Raw genomic sequence first — 17,607 nt, forward strand, 5'->3', positions numbered from 1 at the left:
TTTTGGGCTTTGGTTCCATGTACGTCTACGCTTAAATTCTACAAAACAGTTATACAAGTGATGGGATGTGGTTGTACGACAAATATAAGGGCTCTATTGGCAGCAGTTGCACATGATGAGAACAACAATATAATTCTCATTGATTATGTTCTTGTGGAAGGTGAGACATGAGAGGGCTGAAATTTCTTTCTGGAAAATTTGAGAAAATATGTTACTTTTGCTTGATTTCAAATAGACATGAATTCATTAAAAGTTAATCCAAATAATTGATGGAAAATTCCTCCATCGAAGTATGTGTTCTGCATACGACATATTTCACAAAAATTCGTGAGGGAATTTAAGGATAACACGCTTGGAGAAAAAAATTATTTATATGGGTAATAATTTTATTCTTACTTTTTAATTAATATAATATTCAATTATTATTTTCTACAAAATTTGACACATTTTTCTTGTGTCAATACATGTTACTCAATTAATGAGCTTACGCACAAATACTACCGCATTGAAATTGACATGGTAAACCGAGAGGCCATAAAATGACTAGAAAACATATTGTGAGAAAATTAGATTAAAGCGTTTGATGTAGGTAGCTATTGGAGTCACATGACAACCAACCTTCTTGAGTCGGTCAATGGAATATTATGCAACCTTTCTATCACTGCTTAGGTCCAAACAACTTATTATAAGATGAGAATACTTTTTCGAACAATGGGAAAATTACAAGCAACAATTTTAGTTTCTGGTCAACTATACACATAAAAATGCATGAAATTGATGAAACCAAAAATACGTAAGTCCAACAGTCATAAAATCGATAGTTTTGATCGGAGCAACCATAAATTCAAAAGAAGAGCGACCAATTGGTCATTTCAGTGTCAACATTCCTAACAATTGGTGCGACTCTAGAAAATATAAGTTATACGTATGCCTTATTCATATGTGATAACAACATGTTATAGCATAAAATATAATTTTTGGACATTTATACATAATGTGTATAACGTGGAAACAATACTAAAAGATTAGAGAGAAATATTAAAACCTATACCAAACAAAAGATATTAGTCAAAATATGAATGTGTTAGGGTGTATCACAATCCTCAAATGAGGAGAGTTAAGAAATATCGTCTAAAGAGTAAGCGCATTAAAACAAAAATGAAAACCACATAAAGAGTACTAAGAAAGTGTGGATTATGTCGGATCCCTAGTCATAATAAAAAAACAATGTCTAAATGTTGTCTACACATCTACACAATCATATTAACTTTAATACATTTTTTCTTCCTTTAATGTATTTTGTTGGATTTAATAATATATTTTTAGTTTTTTCATTATATTTTATGTATTAATTTATTATATTATATATATATAAAAGAATTTTTAGTATATTGTTTTTCAAATAGAATATCTCAATTTCTTAAAAAAAAAGTAAAAGAGATATATGAGAAAAAACTCCCCAAAATGTTTCATCCCAAACGGCACGTAAGCAAAAAGATATTTTGATTAAAAGCAATCAATCGAAGAGTGATTAATGAATTAACCAAACAAAAAAATAGTATTGTATTGAAATTCTAGTACCATACATCATCATGCATGTTCCATACGAAACAGAAGTTCCACACGCAAGAAAATAGGTTAGATTGTACTTTATTTTTTTTTTATTCCACTTTTGGGTAACTCTTTTATACTTTTTTTTAATGTGGCATACGTTTATAACTTTATTTTCTATTTTAATACTTGTTTGTAATAATTTATTTTTTATTAATTCCGTTAAAAAAATATCACGTGACTGTTGTAAAATAAAAATTAAGTTTGAATAAACACTAATTTAAATTTTAAAACAATAAATATATTTTTCTAAAATTTAAAAAATCAATATAACAATAGTCTATTTCATAATTTATCACATCAACAAGAATACACATTAATATTATAATAGCTATATGATTTTTTTTTTATACAAGTAACCTAAAAAGACATCTTACAAACGAATAATACTATAAAATTAATATTACAAATGAAATATCTAAACCATTTAAAAGACCATAAAAAATTTATCCAAGAACTGGATAAAAATAAATAATTAAAAATACAATTTAGTCGAGAAGAAAATATCTAGATTCCGTTATTGTGCATATGCAAGGAGCCACAATCGAATCAAATTCTGAGTGACTGTTATAACGACACATTTGGTCAATAACTTCCCCATCAAAATCACAATATTATATTTATAAGGTGTCCCTTTGTCAGCCTTTATCATTAACAATTACAATAATAGATATTATAAAATTTAAAATAAATTTAGTTATTTGATTCAAATACTCTTTTTTTTATAATAGTTTTCAAGAGTCTGTGTGTCAAGTAATGTCTGCATAATTCAGTAATTTTTTGTAACAATTGTTATTAATTAATAATGTAAATTTTTTTATACTAATGATATATATAAATTAATTTCTATGTTTTTAGTTTACATAAATCAAGAAATTTTTGTTCCACATTAATAAATCCACAAATCTTTACTTATATAAAGAAAACTCTTAATTTGGTCGGATTTTTGTGAACAAATTTACTCTAAATAATTCAATGTTTTTAAAATTTAAATTTAAATCAATATTATAATTAGAACTGTCAATTTGACAATCCCCTAATTATTGGCCCCAGTCCACATGTTGGAGGAGAAACAAATTTTATAATTTAAAAGGCCCTCAAAAAGTAAGCCCCAGTCTCCTAAAATTTTGTTAGTTTAGTGGGCCTATAGGCCCACATTTTTCTAAAAATAAAATGGACAATTTTTGTTAATTTTTTTCGAGAAATAATTTTTTTGATTTTTTCACCGATAAAAAAATGTTCGATTTTTTTTTTTGAGAAAAAAAATCGATTTTTTTCGAAATTTTTTTATTTATTTTTCTCAGAAAATATTTTTTGAGAAAAAATATTTTTTAATTTTTTTCAAAAAAAATAAAATTCATAAATTTTTCAAGAAAAAATCTCAATATTATCAAAATATTGGAGACCTATAAGCCCCATGGCCCCCTCTCTTAAGCCCCATGAAATAATTGGCCAAGATTTAAAAAAAATTATTTTTATAGGATGTCTAATATTAAAGATTTAATAGAAAAAAAATTAAGAAGTCTAGTAGTTGAAGACTTTTTTGACATCTCTTTTAATCATAATTATATAAAACTCCTTAACAACAAAAAGTTTTAAATTGAAAATAAAAACTATATACAATCAAATATAATAAAATACATATAAAATGAACACCACTATTATCAAATAAAATAATTTAAAAAAAATTAAAAACTTAATAATTTAATTCACATTGATATAAATAATTGTTACACCATTAATCAATCTGGTTAAATTATTAAAAATATTTAATTTTTATCTAAACCATCACTAAAGTCATATTAATTAATAATAGCAATATATTGTAAAACTTTTTCCACATGAAAATTCAACTAAAAACTTAACATTGTTTTATGTTTACTTTTTTGATTTAATGTTTTAGTATAGATTAAAATATAATATTTAATATAATAATAATAATAACAATCTTAGTCACTTTCCTTTTCCTGTATTTATTGACATTGTCTCACGTCACATGTCAACAATTATTTACTTGTCACCTTCCATTTATTTATTTAAATCAAACAATTTGAAGGTACTAATTGAAATATTAAGGAAAATAAAATAATTGTCTTCTTCAATAGCTTAGTAACACCACAGAAATTACAACAAACTATTCACACCATGTCACACATCATCTCCAACAACGAACAACCACCACCACCACCACCGGAGACACCTCTCCTCCATCAACCACGGTGGCGCCTCCCTTCAACTCTCAAACTAAAAACCTCCCTCTGTTCTGAACTATCCGGCTCCGTCGGCGATTTAGGAACCTACATACCAATCGTCTTAGCTTTATCATTAGTCAACAACCTTGACTTAACAACCACACTCATTTTCACTTCTCTTTACAACATCTTAACGGGCCTTTTATTTGGGCTTCCTATGCCAGTCCAGCCCATGAAATCCATCGCCGCTGTCGCCATCTCCGAATCACCTCCCCTCACTATTGCTCAAATCTCCGCTGCCGGTTTATCGGTCTCCGCCGTCCTCCTCTTCCTCGGAACCACCGGTCTCATGTCATTTCTCTACCGTTACCTCCCTCTCCCCGTCGTTCGCGGCGTTCAACTCTCACAGGGGCTTCAATTCGCGTTTTCAGCAATTAAATATATTCGCTACCAACAAGATTTAGCTTCGGCTTCATCGAAAACCGGTCCTCCCCGTCCTTGGTTTGGCCTCGACGGTTTAATTGTCGCTCTGGTTGCTGTTCTTTTTCTTGTCCTCACCACTGGTGCTGGTGAGGACACTAGGTCAGAACAGCAACCACCAACACAACGAAACCAAGGCATTGTTGTTCAACAAGATCAAGTAGATGTCCACCATGGAGAATATATTAATCAAAATAATAAAATTAGTCGAAGGTTGAAAATACTTTCGACTATACCTTCGGCTTTAATAGTGTTTATTTTCGGGTTATTGTTGTGTTTTTTTCGCGATTCTTCGATTTTTAGCGATATGAAATTCGGTCCGTCGAAGATTTCTATTGTTAAGATTACATGGGATGATTTTAAAGTTGGATTTGTTAGAGCGGCGATACCGCAAATTCCGTTATCGATTTTGAATTCTGTTATAGCGGTTTGTAAACTGTCGGGAGATTTATTTCCGGAAAGAGAAGCTTCGGCTATGCAGGTTTCAGTTAGTGTTGGAGTGATGAATTTTGTTGGGTGTTGGTTCGGAGCCATGCCATGTTGCCATGGAGCTGGTGGATTGGCTGGACAATATAGGTTCGGAGGTAGGAGTGGAGCTTCGGTTGTGTTTCTTGGAGTTGGTAAATTGGTTATTGCTTTGGTTTTTGGGAACTCTTTTGGGAGAATTTTGAGTCAATTTCCAATTGGGATACTTGGTGTGTTACTTTTGTTTGCTGGGATTGAATTGGCTATGGCTTCTAAAGATATGAATAGTAAACAAGAGTCTTTTGTTATGTTTATTTGTGCTGCTGTTTCTTTGACTGGTTCTAGTGCTGCTTTAGGGTTTTTTGTTGGGATTGTTCTTTACTTGTTGTTGAAATTGAGAGAGCTTGATTGTGGTGGTGGTAATTGTGGATTTGGATTTGGGTTTTTGTCTAATTCAAACAAGACCAAATCATCTAAGGATGAAGAAGCTCCCCTAATTTCCTAGATATTTTTGTTATTATTTCTAGTGTCTTAAAAATGATCAACATTGCTGTGATCAATGGGAGCATAAAGCTTTTGTATGTACATATGTATTTTTCACATTCCTCTTTTCCAATAATTTCTTGGCTATATGTGTGTTGTTGTAATAATGTTCAATTTTAGGGTGTACACTATATGTGTATTTTTGGTAACAACAAAAGTGTATTTATTTATTTATTTATAGATAAAGTTGGTCCTTTTGAGTATGGGATTTTAAACAAGATGTGTTGGTACAATGGGCAACATGGTTTCTTAGGACCCTTCTCAAAATCAAGTGTTTGGTTTGGATTTACATAAGCATGCTCAAAGTGTCTATTTTATTTTTACAGTGATCTGTGAATTATTGTAATTTTGTTAACTTCATTGCAAACAAACATATGTTAGTTTAATTGGTGAGTGTTTAGTATAATCATTATCAAGAATGTGTCACTTAAAACCTTGCAGTTCTCTATTAAAGTTATACTACAATTTTATGAACAAAAAATTGATTTTTTTTTAATTAAAATATGACGAGGCTTTTAATTTAAGATGATTTAAAGGTTGGCACCTAACTTGCTTGAGAAGGAGAGATGGTTATTAATTTAGTTGTTGTGTTTTCCTAATCATCATAGCATATTTTACCCACTTCTTGACAAATTCCAAAGGCTAAGCAAAGTCAAAAGTGCAAAAACTCATTCCACCACCCTAGGGAAGGGACCACTTTGATATTAATCCAGCAGCATCAGTGATCGAAGGAAATGACTAATTGACAAATAATTCGTTTCAACCCATTAATTTTATACTACAAATACCAGTGAATATCTGGTTAATTATGAATTATTAGTAGAATAATATAATTTATGATTTTAAAAGTTTGAAAGTGATATTTATAGTTTGTAAAGTGAGGAGATTTAGCATTCTTATTTCTCTACTCGTTCTAGTTTAATATACTATTGAGGATGAAAATTGGATTTTTCTGTCCCGTAATCATATTTCTCTCTCTCTATATATATATAAATTGATGTTTATTATAATCTATAACTATAACATTAACTTTGTAACCTATTTTCTTTCTATTTTTATCCTTTAAAACTACCAAATCATATGAAAAAAATACTTCTCCTCTACATTAAGAGATGAGTTACAACTATTGTAAAGAGAAAACTAAATATAAGAAAAAGAAAACAATGTGAGAGAGAATGAGAAAAAGAATGAACAAAGTATATCCATTCGTAAGCCCAGTAAATAAATAAACAAATTAGTAAATACGAATTACCCATGTGAACGCTAGTTAATATGATATCAACACCCTCATCCCTACTTCCGCCCCAACTTAAAATATATTGAAAAATCTACAGTTGATCAAACATGGTTTTCTTGACAAATTTGGGGCAGGTTCGAATAGGTACTTGCCAAAAATTATGTGTGGGAGTGTGATAACTTTAAAAGTCTCAGGTTTAACAAAGTAAATTTTACGTTTTTAAAATATTTATGGGAGGATGTAAAAGTGTACTTTATGTTGTTTTTATCTACGAATCATGCTAATGGCAAGTTGGTTAGAGAATTTAATACACATACATGATTTTGATTCATAAAAACATATAATCATTAACATTGAATTTAGGCCTATTTCGTTGGTGGGGGTGTATGTATAATGTTTTACTCAAAATGCTTGCAAACAAATTGAAGATTGTGATCGATAGAGTCATTGTTGATATTGATACTTCGTCTTTGAATGGTCATCAAATTTTAGATGGTATTTGATTGCTAAGAGTGAAACTTTAAAAGAAAATATGTTTCGATTGATTGGAGTTATTTAGACACAATGATGACAATAATGAGTTTTCCACCGAGAGAGAGGAGATCGATCTCAAGATGTTTATCATCTACAACAATTTATGTTTTGGTGAATGGTTGTCCGATAGATAAATTCAACTTGGATTGTGGTACGAGATAGGGGATCCACTGTCTCCTTTATTGTTCTTGATAGTTGTTGAAAAACTTAATTAAATATTGTGTTTTTTAGTAAATGTTGAATTATTCAAAGGTGCTTAGGTGGGATTACAGGATAACTTATGAGCTTCACATGCATTTGATGTGTGTAGATAATAAATTAATTATAAGGGGAAAATATCAAGGCCATAAAAAAACTATAAAATCAATCTTTTACTTTTTCAAGTGATGTCATATCTAAAAGTGAACTTTAAGAGTGAATTTATTTGATGAACATGATAAAAGATAAATTTTATATATTTTTTTATATCTTGTTTCAAATAAGTGTTTGGTGAACTAACATTATATGATAAGGTATTTTTGAATTATATTCTATCATGTCTATATAGTTATAATTCTTATCAAAATATGAACTGAGTTAGATATCAGTAGGATATATTAAAGAAAATAATTTTAGTTGCCCTTGTAAAATATACAAAACTGAAATCTAAGAAAATATAAATATAAATAACAAAATAATAAAATTTGATATTAAATTTAAAATATTAGTAATTAAGTTAAAAAATAGTATATAATTGTTTTACCATAATAATTTTATCATTTAAATATAATATAATATATATTATGTCATAATGAATTGTTTATCAAACTAGTGGTGGAGCTTGACTTATTAGCATGAGAAAACAAATATAATCAAGTAATAAATGAAAAAAAATAAAAAGTATATATAATAAATTTAAGTAAAAAAACCTTTTAGAAAATATGGATAGAGGAGAAGAAATTCATATATAAAATATTACTCCAATTTAATTATTTGTTAATTATTTTTATATTTGATTAGATCTACGTTTTTATAATTAAATTATATTTTATAAATTGTTTTTATATTTATATTTTGTTATATTTTAATTTTATATTATATTTTATAAAAGTAATTGAATAAACTAATGTTCTTATTATATTCTACTAGTTTCTAATCCGTTAATATTTAAAATAAAAATTTCAACTATACAAGATATGATAGAATTTTAAATTAATTTAATTGATTTATAATTTAGACCGAATATGATAATTTATTTTTATTATTTCTCTTATTCTGTCAATCTAATGGACCCTCAATATATAGAGATTTTTTTTATAAATATTTAACGCTTATCTATTTTATTTAATTATTATTATTGATAGAAATTTTTCACTCAAAAATAGATAATCATAATTATTAAAAAATATAATCAGTTTTACAGTTATTAACAATGTAAAAAATCTTTTTCCTCGAAATATATCTGAGTTAAATTTATTTCAAATATCCAAATCATTTTTCCATAAAAAAAAAAAAAAAAACATTTTTTAATAATCCACCATATATATATACTGGACACTATTTATTTTTTACCTTAACGCATTATTTATATTTTGAATTAATGAAAATAATGAAGAACCAAAATATTCTGGATCTGGACTACCAACATGCCAGAGGAGCAAGAGTTGCTTACTTCAACTTCAAACTTCACTCTTCTTCACTTTCTGTCTTTCTCTCTCATCAAAAACACCCAAATTCCAATTCCAATTCCAAAATCACTATCCATTTCCACCATTCAACATCTTCAAACATCACTCACTTAAAAAAAACAAAATTGGTACCTTAATCTGTGTCTGATTCAGGTTTGTCTGATGCTTCTGTTTCTTCTTATAGATCCTCTTTGAGACTATGATCTGTGGTTAATTTCATGTAATGAAAATATGAAACTCAAATTTCTAATTGAAATTTGACAAGAAAAGCAATTGGGTATCTTAGTTAAGTCAATTTCACAAGAAAAGTTTTTGACTTTTTTTGTTTGTTTCAGTTAAAATCATGAAGTTACCATTTTTTCCACTTATTTTCCTTTGGTTTCTTTGTGACTTGTTGGTAATTGTTTTATCTAATTCAAACTTACCTGAAGAAATGTATAGATTTGATAGAAATTCTCATGTCAGTTATAAGTATGATAGAATTGATGAAGTTCAGAAACAATGTGCATCTTTTTTATCATATTCATCTGAATTAAGGTTTGAATATAATGGTGTTGTTGGTATGAAAGGTGAACTTTCTTTTGTCAATGGAGATTGGGTTCAGGAAAATGGTAAATTTCCCATTATGCCCTTTGATGATGGAAATGGGAAGTTTCCGAGTACATTTTCGGAAGGACGGATTAATCCAATGAAATTGGTTTCTTTTTGGGTTACTGATGTTGATCATGCTCATCGGTTGAAGAAATCGATCCCTGTCAATGGTTTTATGGCGATTGGAATTACTAGTGATGGTAATTTTATGGACAATGTATATGATGGGAATCTTGATTTTAGGTTATGGCCCGGTCATTCGCAGATTTCGATTCCTTTTCAAGGGGTTTATAGTGAATCGAAGAGAAATGGTGGTGAAAGGGTGTTGTGTTTGTTAGGGAATACTATGCTTCCAACTCGAGAGACCGTTGTTGGTAATCCGTGGGATTGGATGAAGAATCGTGGTGAGTTACCTATGTCGGAAGATGATCAAATTCTGTTGGTTCTACGATATCCTTTGACATTCAGTTTAACGAATAGGATGATCGTAGGTGAGTTGAGAAGTTTGAACCGTGATTCAAATCCTAAATACTTTGATGTTGTTCGCATTTCATCGCAGTTGGGTAGCTCGGCTAAATACACATTTGGCTCACAAAATATTGTATCCAAAGCATGTGATCCATATCCATATAAAGATAACATGACAAGTAATGTCATTAGTGTCTACAAAGGGACAAGGTTTTGCGAAATCCTCGAAGAAATTACTAGAGATAAACCTTTATCTGTTGTGCCGAACTGGAGATGCAACGGCACCGATGATTTCTGCAGTAAGTTAGGTCCATTTTCGTCGGATGATGAGCAAATCAAATCGACGCACGGAGGATTTCAAGATGTTAAACTTTATATGCAGGATGTTATCTGTGAGCAGGAAGCTAGTAAAAGTAAGACTGGTTCCATTAAGGTATCTGCAGTTTTTCGAGCGGTTTCTCCATCAGAGAATCGATATAATGCAGCGAAGAGATCCGGTGTCAACAACATGTCGCTTGCAACCGAAGGGATCTGGAAAAGTTTTAATGGACAGCTTTGCATGGTTGGTTGCCTTGGACTTGGGGACGCCAAAGGGAGTAACTGTAATACTCGGATTTGTTTGTATATACCGACCACTTTCTCGATAAAGCAACATAGTATTATTTTGGGAACTTTGTCTCCAATTAATAACAATAGTGCTTTTTTTCCTCTATCATTTGAGCAACTTGTGCTACCTTCAGAACTATGGAATTATTTCATGTTCACTCATCCAAATTACAGTTACACCAAAATTGTTCCGGCCGGCACGGTCCTTGAGAAAAACGAGCCGTTCAGTTTCACGACTGTCATTAAGAAATCCTTGCTAACATTCCCCAAACTTGAAGAGGTGACATTCCAAGATAGTCTGTCCCTTCTTTCAGAAGATCTCACTTTTCATGTCTCGGGTTTTCCGGATCCTATGCCTCGTGTGCAGTCCCCGAGAGTCGATATTCAGATGGAGATACTGTCCATCGGTCCCATGTTTGGGCGTTATTGGTACACACAAAATGCTTCAACAGAGGAACAAGGAACACTGTATCGTGCAAATGCCGCCGAATACACCGAAAAACAGCTTCTTTTAAATGTATCTGCACAGCTGAGTCTTGGAGGAAAAGGTTATAGTAATTTTTCCACGCTTTTTCTTGAAGGTCTTTATGATCCGCACGTCGGAAAGATGTATCTTATTGGTTGCAGAGACGTGCGAGCATCGTGGAACGTCTTATATCAGAGCTACGATCTTGAGGATGGAATGGACTGTTTAATCGAGGTGGTCGTGTCTTATCCTCCAACTACAACTCGGTGGCTAGTCAATCCAACTGCCGCAATTTCTATAGAAAGTCAGAGGACTGACGATGATTCTCTTCGGTTCGATTCAATAAAGCTCCAAACTTTTCCAATTATATACAGGAAGCAGCGTGAAGACGTCCTCTCACACAGAGGCGTCGAAGGGATTCTCCGGATCTTAACGCTTACATTGGCAGTTTCTTGCATCTTAAGCCAACTGTTTTACATAAAGCACAATGTGGATTCTCTTCCATATGTATCTCTTGTTGTGCTTGGTGTTCAAGGACTTGGTTATAGCATTCCTTTAGTCACAGGTGCAGAAGCTCTTTTCAAGAGAATGGTTTCGGAATCTTATGATGTGTCATCATCCGGTACATTGGAGAACAGTGAATGGCTCCATATCATCGATTACACCGTGAAACTTTTATTGATCGTATCGTTGCTACTAACCCTGCGCCTTTTTCAGAAAGCGTGGAAGTCCCGAGTCAGATTGCAAACGCGAACCGGTACCTCTTCCGAGCTGGTTCGTGTCCCTAGTGATAAAAGGGTACTTCTTTGTACCTTCATTATACATCTCATTGGTTACATACTTGTTCTAATAATTCACAGCACAAAAACCAAACATCTTAGAGAGAAGACATATATGATTCGTAATGAAAATATTCGTTCGTTGCCCGATTGGGCGACAGAATTGGAAGAATATGCAGGTCTTGTCCAAGACTTTTTCTTGTTCCCACAAATCGTCGGAAACTTAATCTGGCAAATAAATTGCAAACCACTCAGGAAAATGTATTTCATTGGAATCACTCTAGTCAGACTCCTTCCTCATGTATACGATTACGTTCGAGCTCCGGTTCTGAATCCTTACTTTTCTGAGGACTCGGAGTTTATCAATCCGAGTTTGGATTTTTACTCAAAATTTGGGGACATTGCAATACCTGTGATTGCAATTGTTCTTGCAGTTTTGGTCTATATTCAACAAAGATGTGGCTATGATAAGCTGAGTCAGGTTCTGACATTTGGGCAGTATAAGCTTCTTCCAAGTTTCAGATATGAGAGATTGTCTTCTAAGTCATTTGAAACTGAACTAGTTTCAGGTGTCAATGGTGGTGGTGCAAATGAGAAAGAACATGTTGATGTTGACACTGATTAGTGTTACTGACAAAAAATGTAGTATACTTACATCATTACATGCATGAAAAGTAAGCATGAGTTTTTGGGTGGATGTATTGTTATGTATGAGAGGTTGACTTTTATATAAAATAAGTAAATTGTGGTTTTAGCATATGATTAGATCCCTAAATATAAACACTATTGTATATTTCAACTCTTACTACTTAAACTCTTAAATATAAGATTCTATGGACCAATTCACGAGAATTAACTAATATTTCTATTATAGTATTTGTTGTTTATTGAAGAAAAAGATGTAAGTAGTAAAGAAATAATAATGCAATTGAAATTCAAAGATAATTTTATAAAAAAGGATAATTTTTTTTTCAAAATGGTTTTATATTTCAAGATGGTCTACATAAAAGCATATATGATAAGCGGTTATTCTAGAAACGATTAATTAAGTTGTTTATATCGAGAGAAAAGTTTAAGCCCTATCTTAACAATAAAACAGGGCTCAATAGACTAGCATATTGTGAAGGCAAAATATATAGGACTCTATCCTCCACCTTTCATTTATACCTCTCACCTTTTATTTATACCTCTCACTCTTCAAAGTATATGAAATATATTTTTGTCCTTTTTAATCATTCAAAATTATTTTGAAATAAAGTAAATTATTTATCTTTATTTTTGAAAATTTAATTAATTCTCGAAACGTAAAATTTGTATCTGAAATTTTAAATTAATTTAAAAAAATTTGTTAAATGTGAAATTTTCGAAATGCAATTTTTTCACATGTTTAAAAATATTTCGAAAATTTGATTGAATATGAAACTTTTGAAATCAATTTTTTCAAGAAATTTTGAAAATTACGTTAAATGTAAAACTTTTGAAATACAAATTTTCTGAAATTTTAAATTAATTTAAAAAATTTTGTTGAATGTAAAATTTTCGAAATGCAATTTTTTCACATGTTTAAAAATATTTCGAAAATTTGATTGAATATGAAATTTTTGAAATCAAAATTTTCAAGAAATTTTGAAAATTAAGTTGAATGTGAAACTTTCGAGATGCAAATTTTCTAAAATTTTAAAATAATTTTAAAAATTTGTTTGAATGTGAAACTTCTGAAATATAATTTTTTTTTCAAAAATTTAAACAATTTCAAAAAATTTGTTGAACACGAAACTATAGAAATGCAATTTTTCAAAAATTTCTAAAATTTAATTGAATGTGAAACTTTCGAAATGCAATTTTTTTATATTTTTTTTTTAAATTTTCAAAACTTTGAAATTGGTTAAATGTTAAATTTTTTGAAAGATCTGACTTTAATAGATGGCATGTGAAAAAAAAAGACATCTTTATGTATTTTGAAGGTCCAGGGGTAGATGGTAGATTTCTTCAAAAAAATAAAAAATAAAAAAATATAAGGTGATATGATAATTAAGTTTAATTTTTACTTTTTTAATTGTCATGCCTTTCTAAAAAAATTTATATGGATAACACATCACAAACATACAAAGATTTATGCACATAACATTAAAAATAATTTTTTTAAAAAAATTAAATATTTTTAATAATTTAATCGTTGTTATTGATTAACAATACTTTTTTTTTACAATACATATCAATTAAGAGAGAAATATTATAATTTAAAAAATAGAAGTTTTAGTTTCAACTCTCTTCAATAATATTTTTTACAACTAAATTACTATCATTTGTAATTTAAAAAGAATTGTATTCCCAAAGTAAGGCATATCCATTATGCAAATTGCTATTACTTCAAACTTTGCCAACCCATCTCATTATGTCATGTATTACGAATTGTAGGATGTCTACAAATATACATTTTCTTACATGCATAGCATTTAAAATTCAATTAACTATTAAGAATGACCTTATCATAATGTTTCCTGTATTGAACCGTAATTATTTATTTATTTTCTTTACATAATCTGCAGATTAATTTGCTTAATATCAATAACATAAATTAAATATATCATTATTTTTAGAATTATAAATTACATTCTTAGTTTACTAACAAATACTTGTGTATCATTGTAGGCATTAATTTAGTACCTAATTATGTCTCCAATGAAGAGAGCATTTCATGGAAAGGATTTACATTTCTCTCTTTCTCCTATTAACCTATCATTCTCTCTTATAAAGAATAGTATTTTATTCACCATTTTCTCTCCCTAAATACTTTAACTCATCAACACCAGTGCAAAATCGAAATTAAAATGAGCAAATAACTAATTTGAAAGTCGAAATTATAAGCATTGACTAATTTAAGACTTTAAATTTGTGTAATAGCAAAATGGTCCTCATATTGAACCATATTCACATGGAGGCTTGCCACATCATAGAAAACATTTTGATGTTGTGCAAATTTGATGTTCCAAATTGCTCAACAACTACTATTTCAGAACTCTATTTATCTTTTTCTCCAAAATTTGAAAAACTCTAAATTTTAAAATTTCTAAATTTTAAAATCTCCAAATATATATTAGATTCCTCTACGATAGAACTCTTGCTCCCCACTCACTTTTTTCTGCAATTGTGTTTTCAATAATTTCGTATTTTTATTCTTTTACGAGGGAAATGGGTCCAATCCCCCAACAACAAACAAAAAGAAAAAACATAAAAAATTAAAAGTCTTTAGGAAAGACAACAAAGCTTCTATTGGCCAACAAAACATAAAAAGTTAGAAGTCTTTAGGAAAGACAACAGAGCTTCTATTGGCCAGCAAAGTAGGAATAGAGGAGAAAAATTGTTTTTTTTCAGAAATTGGTTTTAGAACTCTACCTTTTGTACCATGCTTACTTTGTTGCTTGGAAATTCATGATGTTTTGTTGGTTTTTTTTAATGTTTGATTTCACCGCTCCTTCTCATATCTGAGGATTTTAGATTTTAAGAATTTTTTAGTTAAGGGAGATAAATTTTAAGTTGAACCAATTTAGTAAATTCATATATCAATATTTAAAATTATTGAAAATTTTAATGATAGTTTACAATATTTTTTAGAAGTAATAATTTATGATCTTTTCATTTTTATAAAATACATATTCGTTTCTATTTTATTTTATGAAATATGTATCATTTAAGTTATTAAATAAAAATGACCATTAAAGTACACTTTTAAAAAACATCTTATATAATAATTGAAATTTTAAATATTTTTCAAGAATTAGTCTATAGCACACGATGTTATAGTTTGTCAATCCAAAATTATTTTCAAATTTTGGAAGGAAGATAATATAATTTTGAAACACGGTACCTTCCATTTGCGTAAAATACAGTAGTATTCATGTTGAAACAGGCCATTTTTAGTTGAAAACTTAAACTGATGTTCCATCTTTTAAACCAGTTATTAGCATTTTAAGTCGAATATTTAATCAAGAAACCGATGCTAAAACTCCACTAAATCATTTGTTTAACAACAGGTTTAAAAACTCTAGGTTTTCAAGTTAACAAAAACCCTAAGATGTTCCCGCTAGATAACGAAGACATGGGAGATCAGGTTGCTCCGATCGGTGAGGAGGACGAAGAAGGTATTCTCGATCCTCTCTCTCTGAACTATGATTTTAGCGTTTAGGGATTTTTAACCGATTTTTTCTTTCTTAGTTTTCAATAAAATGATTGTGCAATACCATGCTCGTTATGTTTGTTCATTCTCTTTCCACACAACTTCATATTAGTCTTTTCACTTTGTGCTTGCGTTTGCATTTTATTTATTTTTGGGTATTATATACAATCACTTTGAAGTGTGAAACACTATAACATTAGTCTTTGAGTGTATGAAATTACAAAAACATACTTAAATATTGACAAATTGTAATGTGGACCGGAGCTTAAACATCAAATGAAACTTTAAAGAGGTTGACGATACTCCTTAGAAGTATAGGTTAACTCTCTCCGTCTTTATGAGCGAGATGGTGATCTGATCAGTGTCGGTTCGAGGAACTGAGTTTTGTGAGACACTTTTTTGTGTGGTTATTTTTATTAAACTAATATGGATGAGTCATTTTATCAGCCGTAAAGACTATCAGGAGTGTTAAGTGTCATTGGTAGTTGTCAGAGTTTCAAACGACTTTTAAGCACCGTTCTTCAGTGGACCATACCGATGAAGGTGGTCCACCGTAGCATCCGCACCTACATATGCCATTTGTTCGTCAAGTTGATCATCGAATGTGTTTTTATTTAGTTAGTTTAGTTCTTAAATGTGTTTTTTGTCGGTCAATTTAATCCATAAAATTATTCACAAAGAAGATACTTGAGGATATATTTATAATTTTGATAAGTTTTAATTGCAGATAATCAGGGTTTTGGGACTGCTACTACTGCTGCTGTTTTCTTATTTGGAAGCAAAATGGCGATTAAAATTGTGAGCATAATTTTTATCATATTTTTTTTCTCTGGTTGCTGAATAGATTAATAGAATTTAATCCTGATATGGAAAATGTTCTTATGAATGAGTTATATTGGGACTTGGCTGATGTTGAATTGAAAGATGAGCTTTTTAATTAATATAACAATGCTGAAGGATAGGCATCATTATGTGAATAACAATGCTTGTTTGAGTTGGTTGAGTTGATATAGCAGAACCTATTGTTTTAAAAATGGTCTCAAATGCATACATTTGTTACTTGATCTCAAAACTGGCAATTTTTTTTTCTTTTCGTGTAACCCAATGTTGTCAATTGCAGATTGTGGAAAATAGCTGTCACGACCCGAAATTTAAATGTCGTGACCGGCGCGCAAGCTATACTCCTAGCCTGGCAAGCCTACCAACTAACTTAACAATTAAACACTAAATCGTTCCATAACCATTTCAAAAATATATATATATATACTTTTCCTCGAAATTTCGACAGAGTATCCTCTGTAACTTCAACATTCCCAAATTTATAAAATCCCTGTTAAATTCTCAATTCAGTCACAATTCAAAGAACATAATCTAATCGTTTAATACAATTTCCAAAAAATTGCTAGACTCCAAAATAGCTCCAAATTACATAGACTCAACAGACGTTACAAAAATGGTCCTCAATCAAAGAGGCCTACCAAAAGAAATATGTGGAGACTTGAATCAAATAACAGATTTCTACTCAACTGCCTGCGAATCTGAAAAAATAAGCAACATAAAGGGGTAAGTCACAAAGACTTAGTGAGGAGACAACAACCACCATCAATTAGAAGGGAAACACAAAAGGCACGAATAACTGTTTAATCGCTTGACAAAAATATTAAAAATTCAGTGAATAACGAAACGAAATCAAAATGAACAACCTTAAAATCATTATAAAAAAAAAAAATCAAACAAATAACAATACAAATTTTTAGAACCAAGAGGCGGCTTTATCTCATTGATAGCCCT

At 30.0% G+C, this 17,607-nt stretch overlaps 2 protein-coding genes across 3 annotated transcripts; both read left to right on the forward strand.

The window, feature by feature from the left end:
* Positions 1-3,669: 3,669 nt before the first annotated feature.
* On the forward strand, positions 3,670-5,494 carry LOC101499415 (molybdate transporter 2). The gene has a single exon (XM_004506825.4). It carries the CDS (start codon positions 3,757-3,759, stop codon positions 5,251-5,253), a length of 1,497 nt encoding a protein of 498 aa, XP_004506882.2. The 5' UTR covers positions 3,670-3,756; the 3' UTR covers positions 5,254-5,494.
* Positions 5,495-8,628: 3,134 nt separating this feature from the next.
* LOC101499099 (uncharacterized) lies at positions 8,629-12,396 on the forward strand. 2 transcript variants are annotated; one of them, XM_027335737.2, is made up of 2 exons: positions 8,630-8,882; positions 9,299-12,396. In XM_027335737.2, the coding sequence occupies exon 2, from the start codon at positions 9,355-9,357 to the stop codon at positions 12,262-12,264; it is 2,910 nt and encodes a 969-aa protein (XP_027191538.1). In that variant the 5' UTR covers positions 8,630-8,882; positions 9,299-9,354; the 3' UTR covers positions 12,265-12,396. The 2 variants fall into 2 exon arrangements, with proteins under 2 accessions (XP_004506881.1, XP_027191538.1); XM_004506824.4 differs by having other exon boundaries at positions 8,629-12,396.
* Positions 12,397-17,607: the final 5,211 nt, after the last annotated feature.

Source organism: Cicer arietinum, chromosome 6 (genome assembly GCF_000331145.2).
Source record: "Cicer arietinum cultivar CDC Frontier isolate Library 1 chromosome 6, Cicar.CDCFrontier_v2.0, whole genome shotgun sequence".
In the NCBI taxonomy this organism is placed as follows: Eukaryota; Viridiplantae; Streptophyta; class Magnoliopsida; order Fabales; family Fabaceae; genus Cicer; species Cicer arietinum.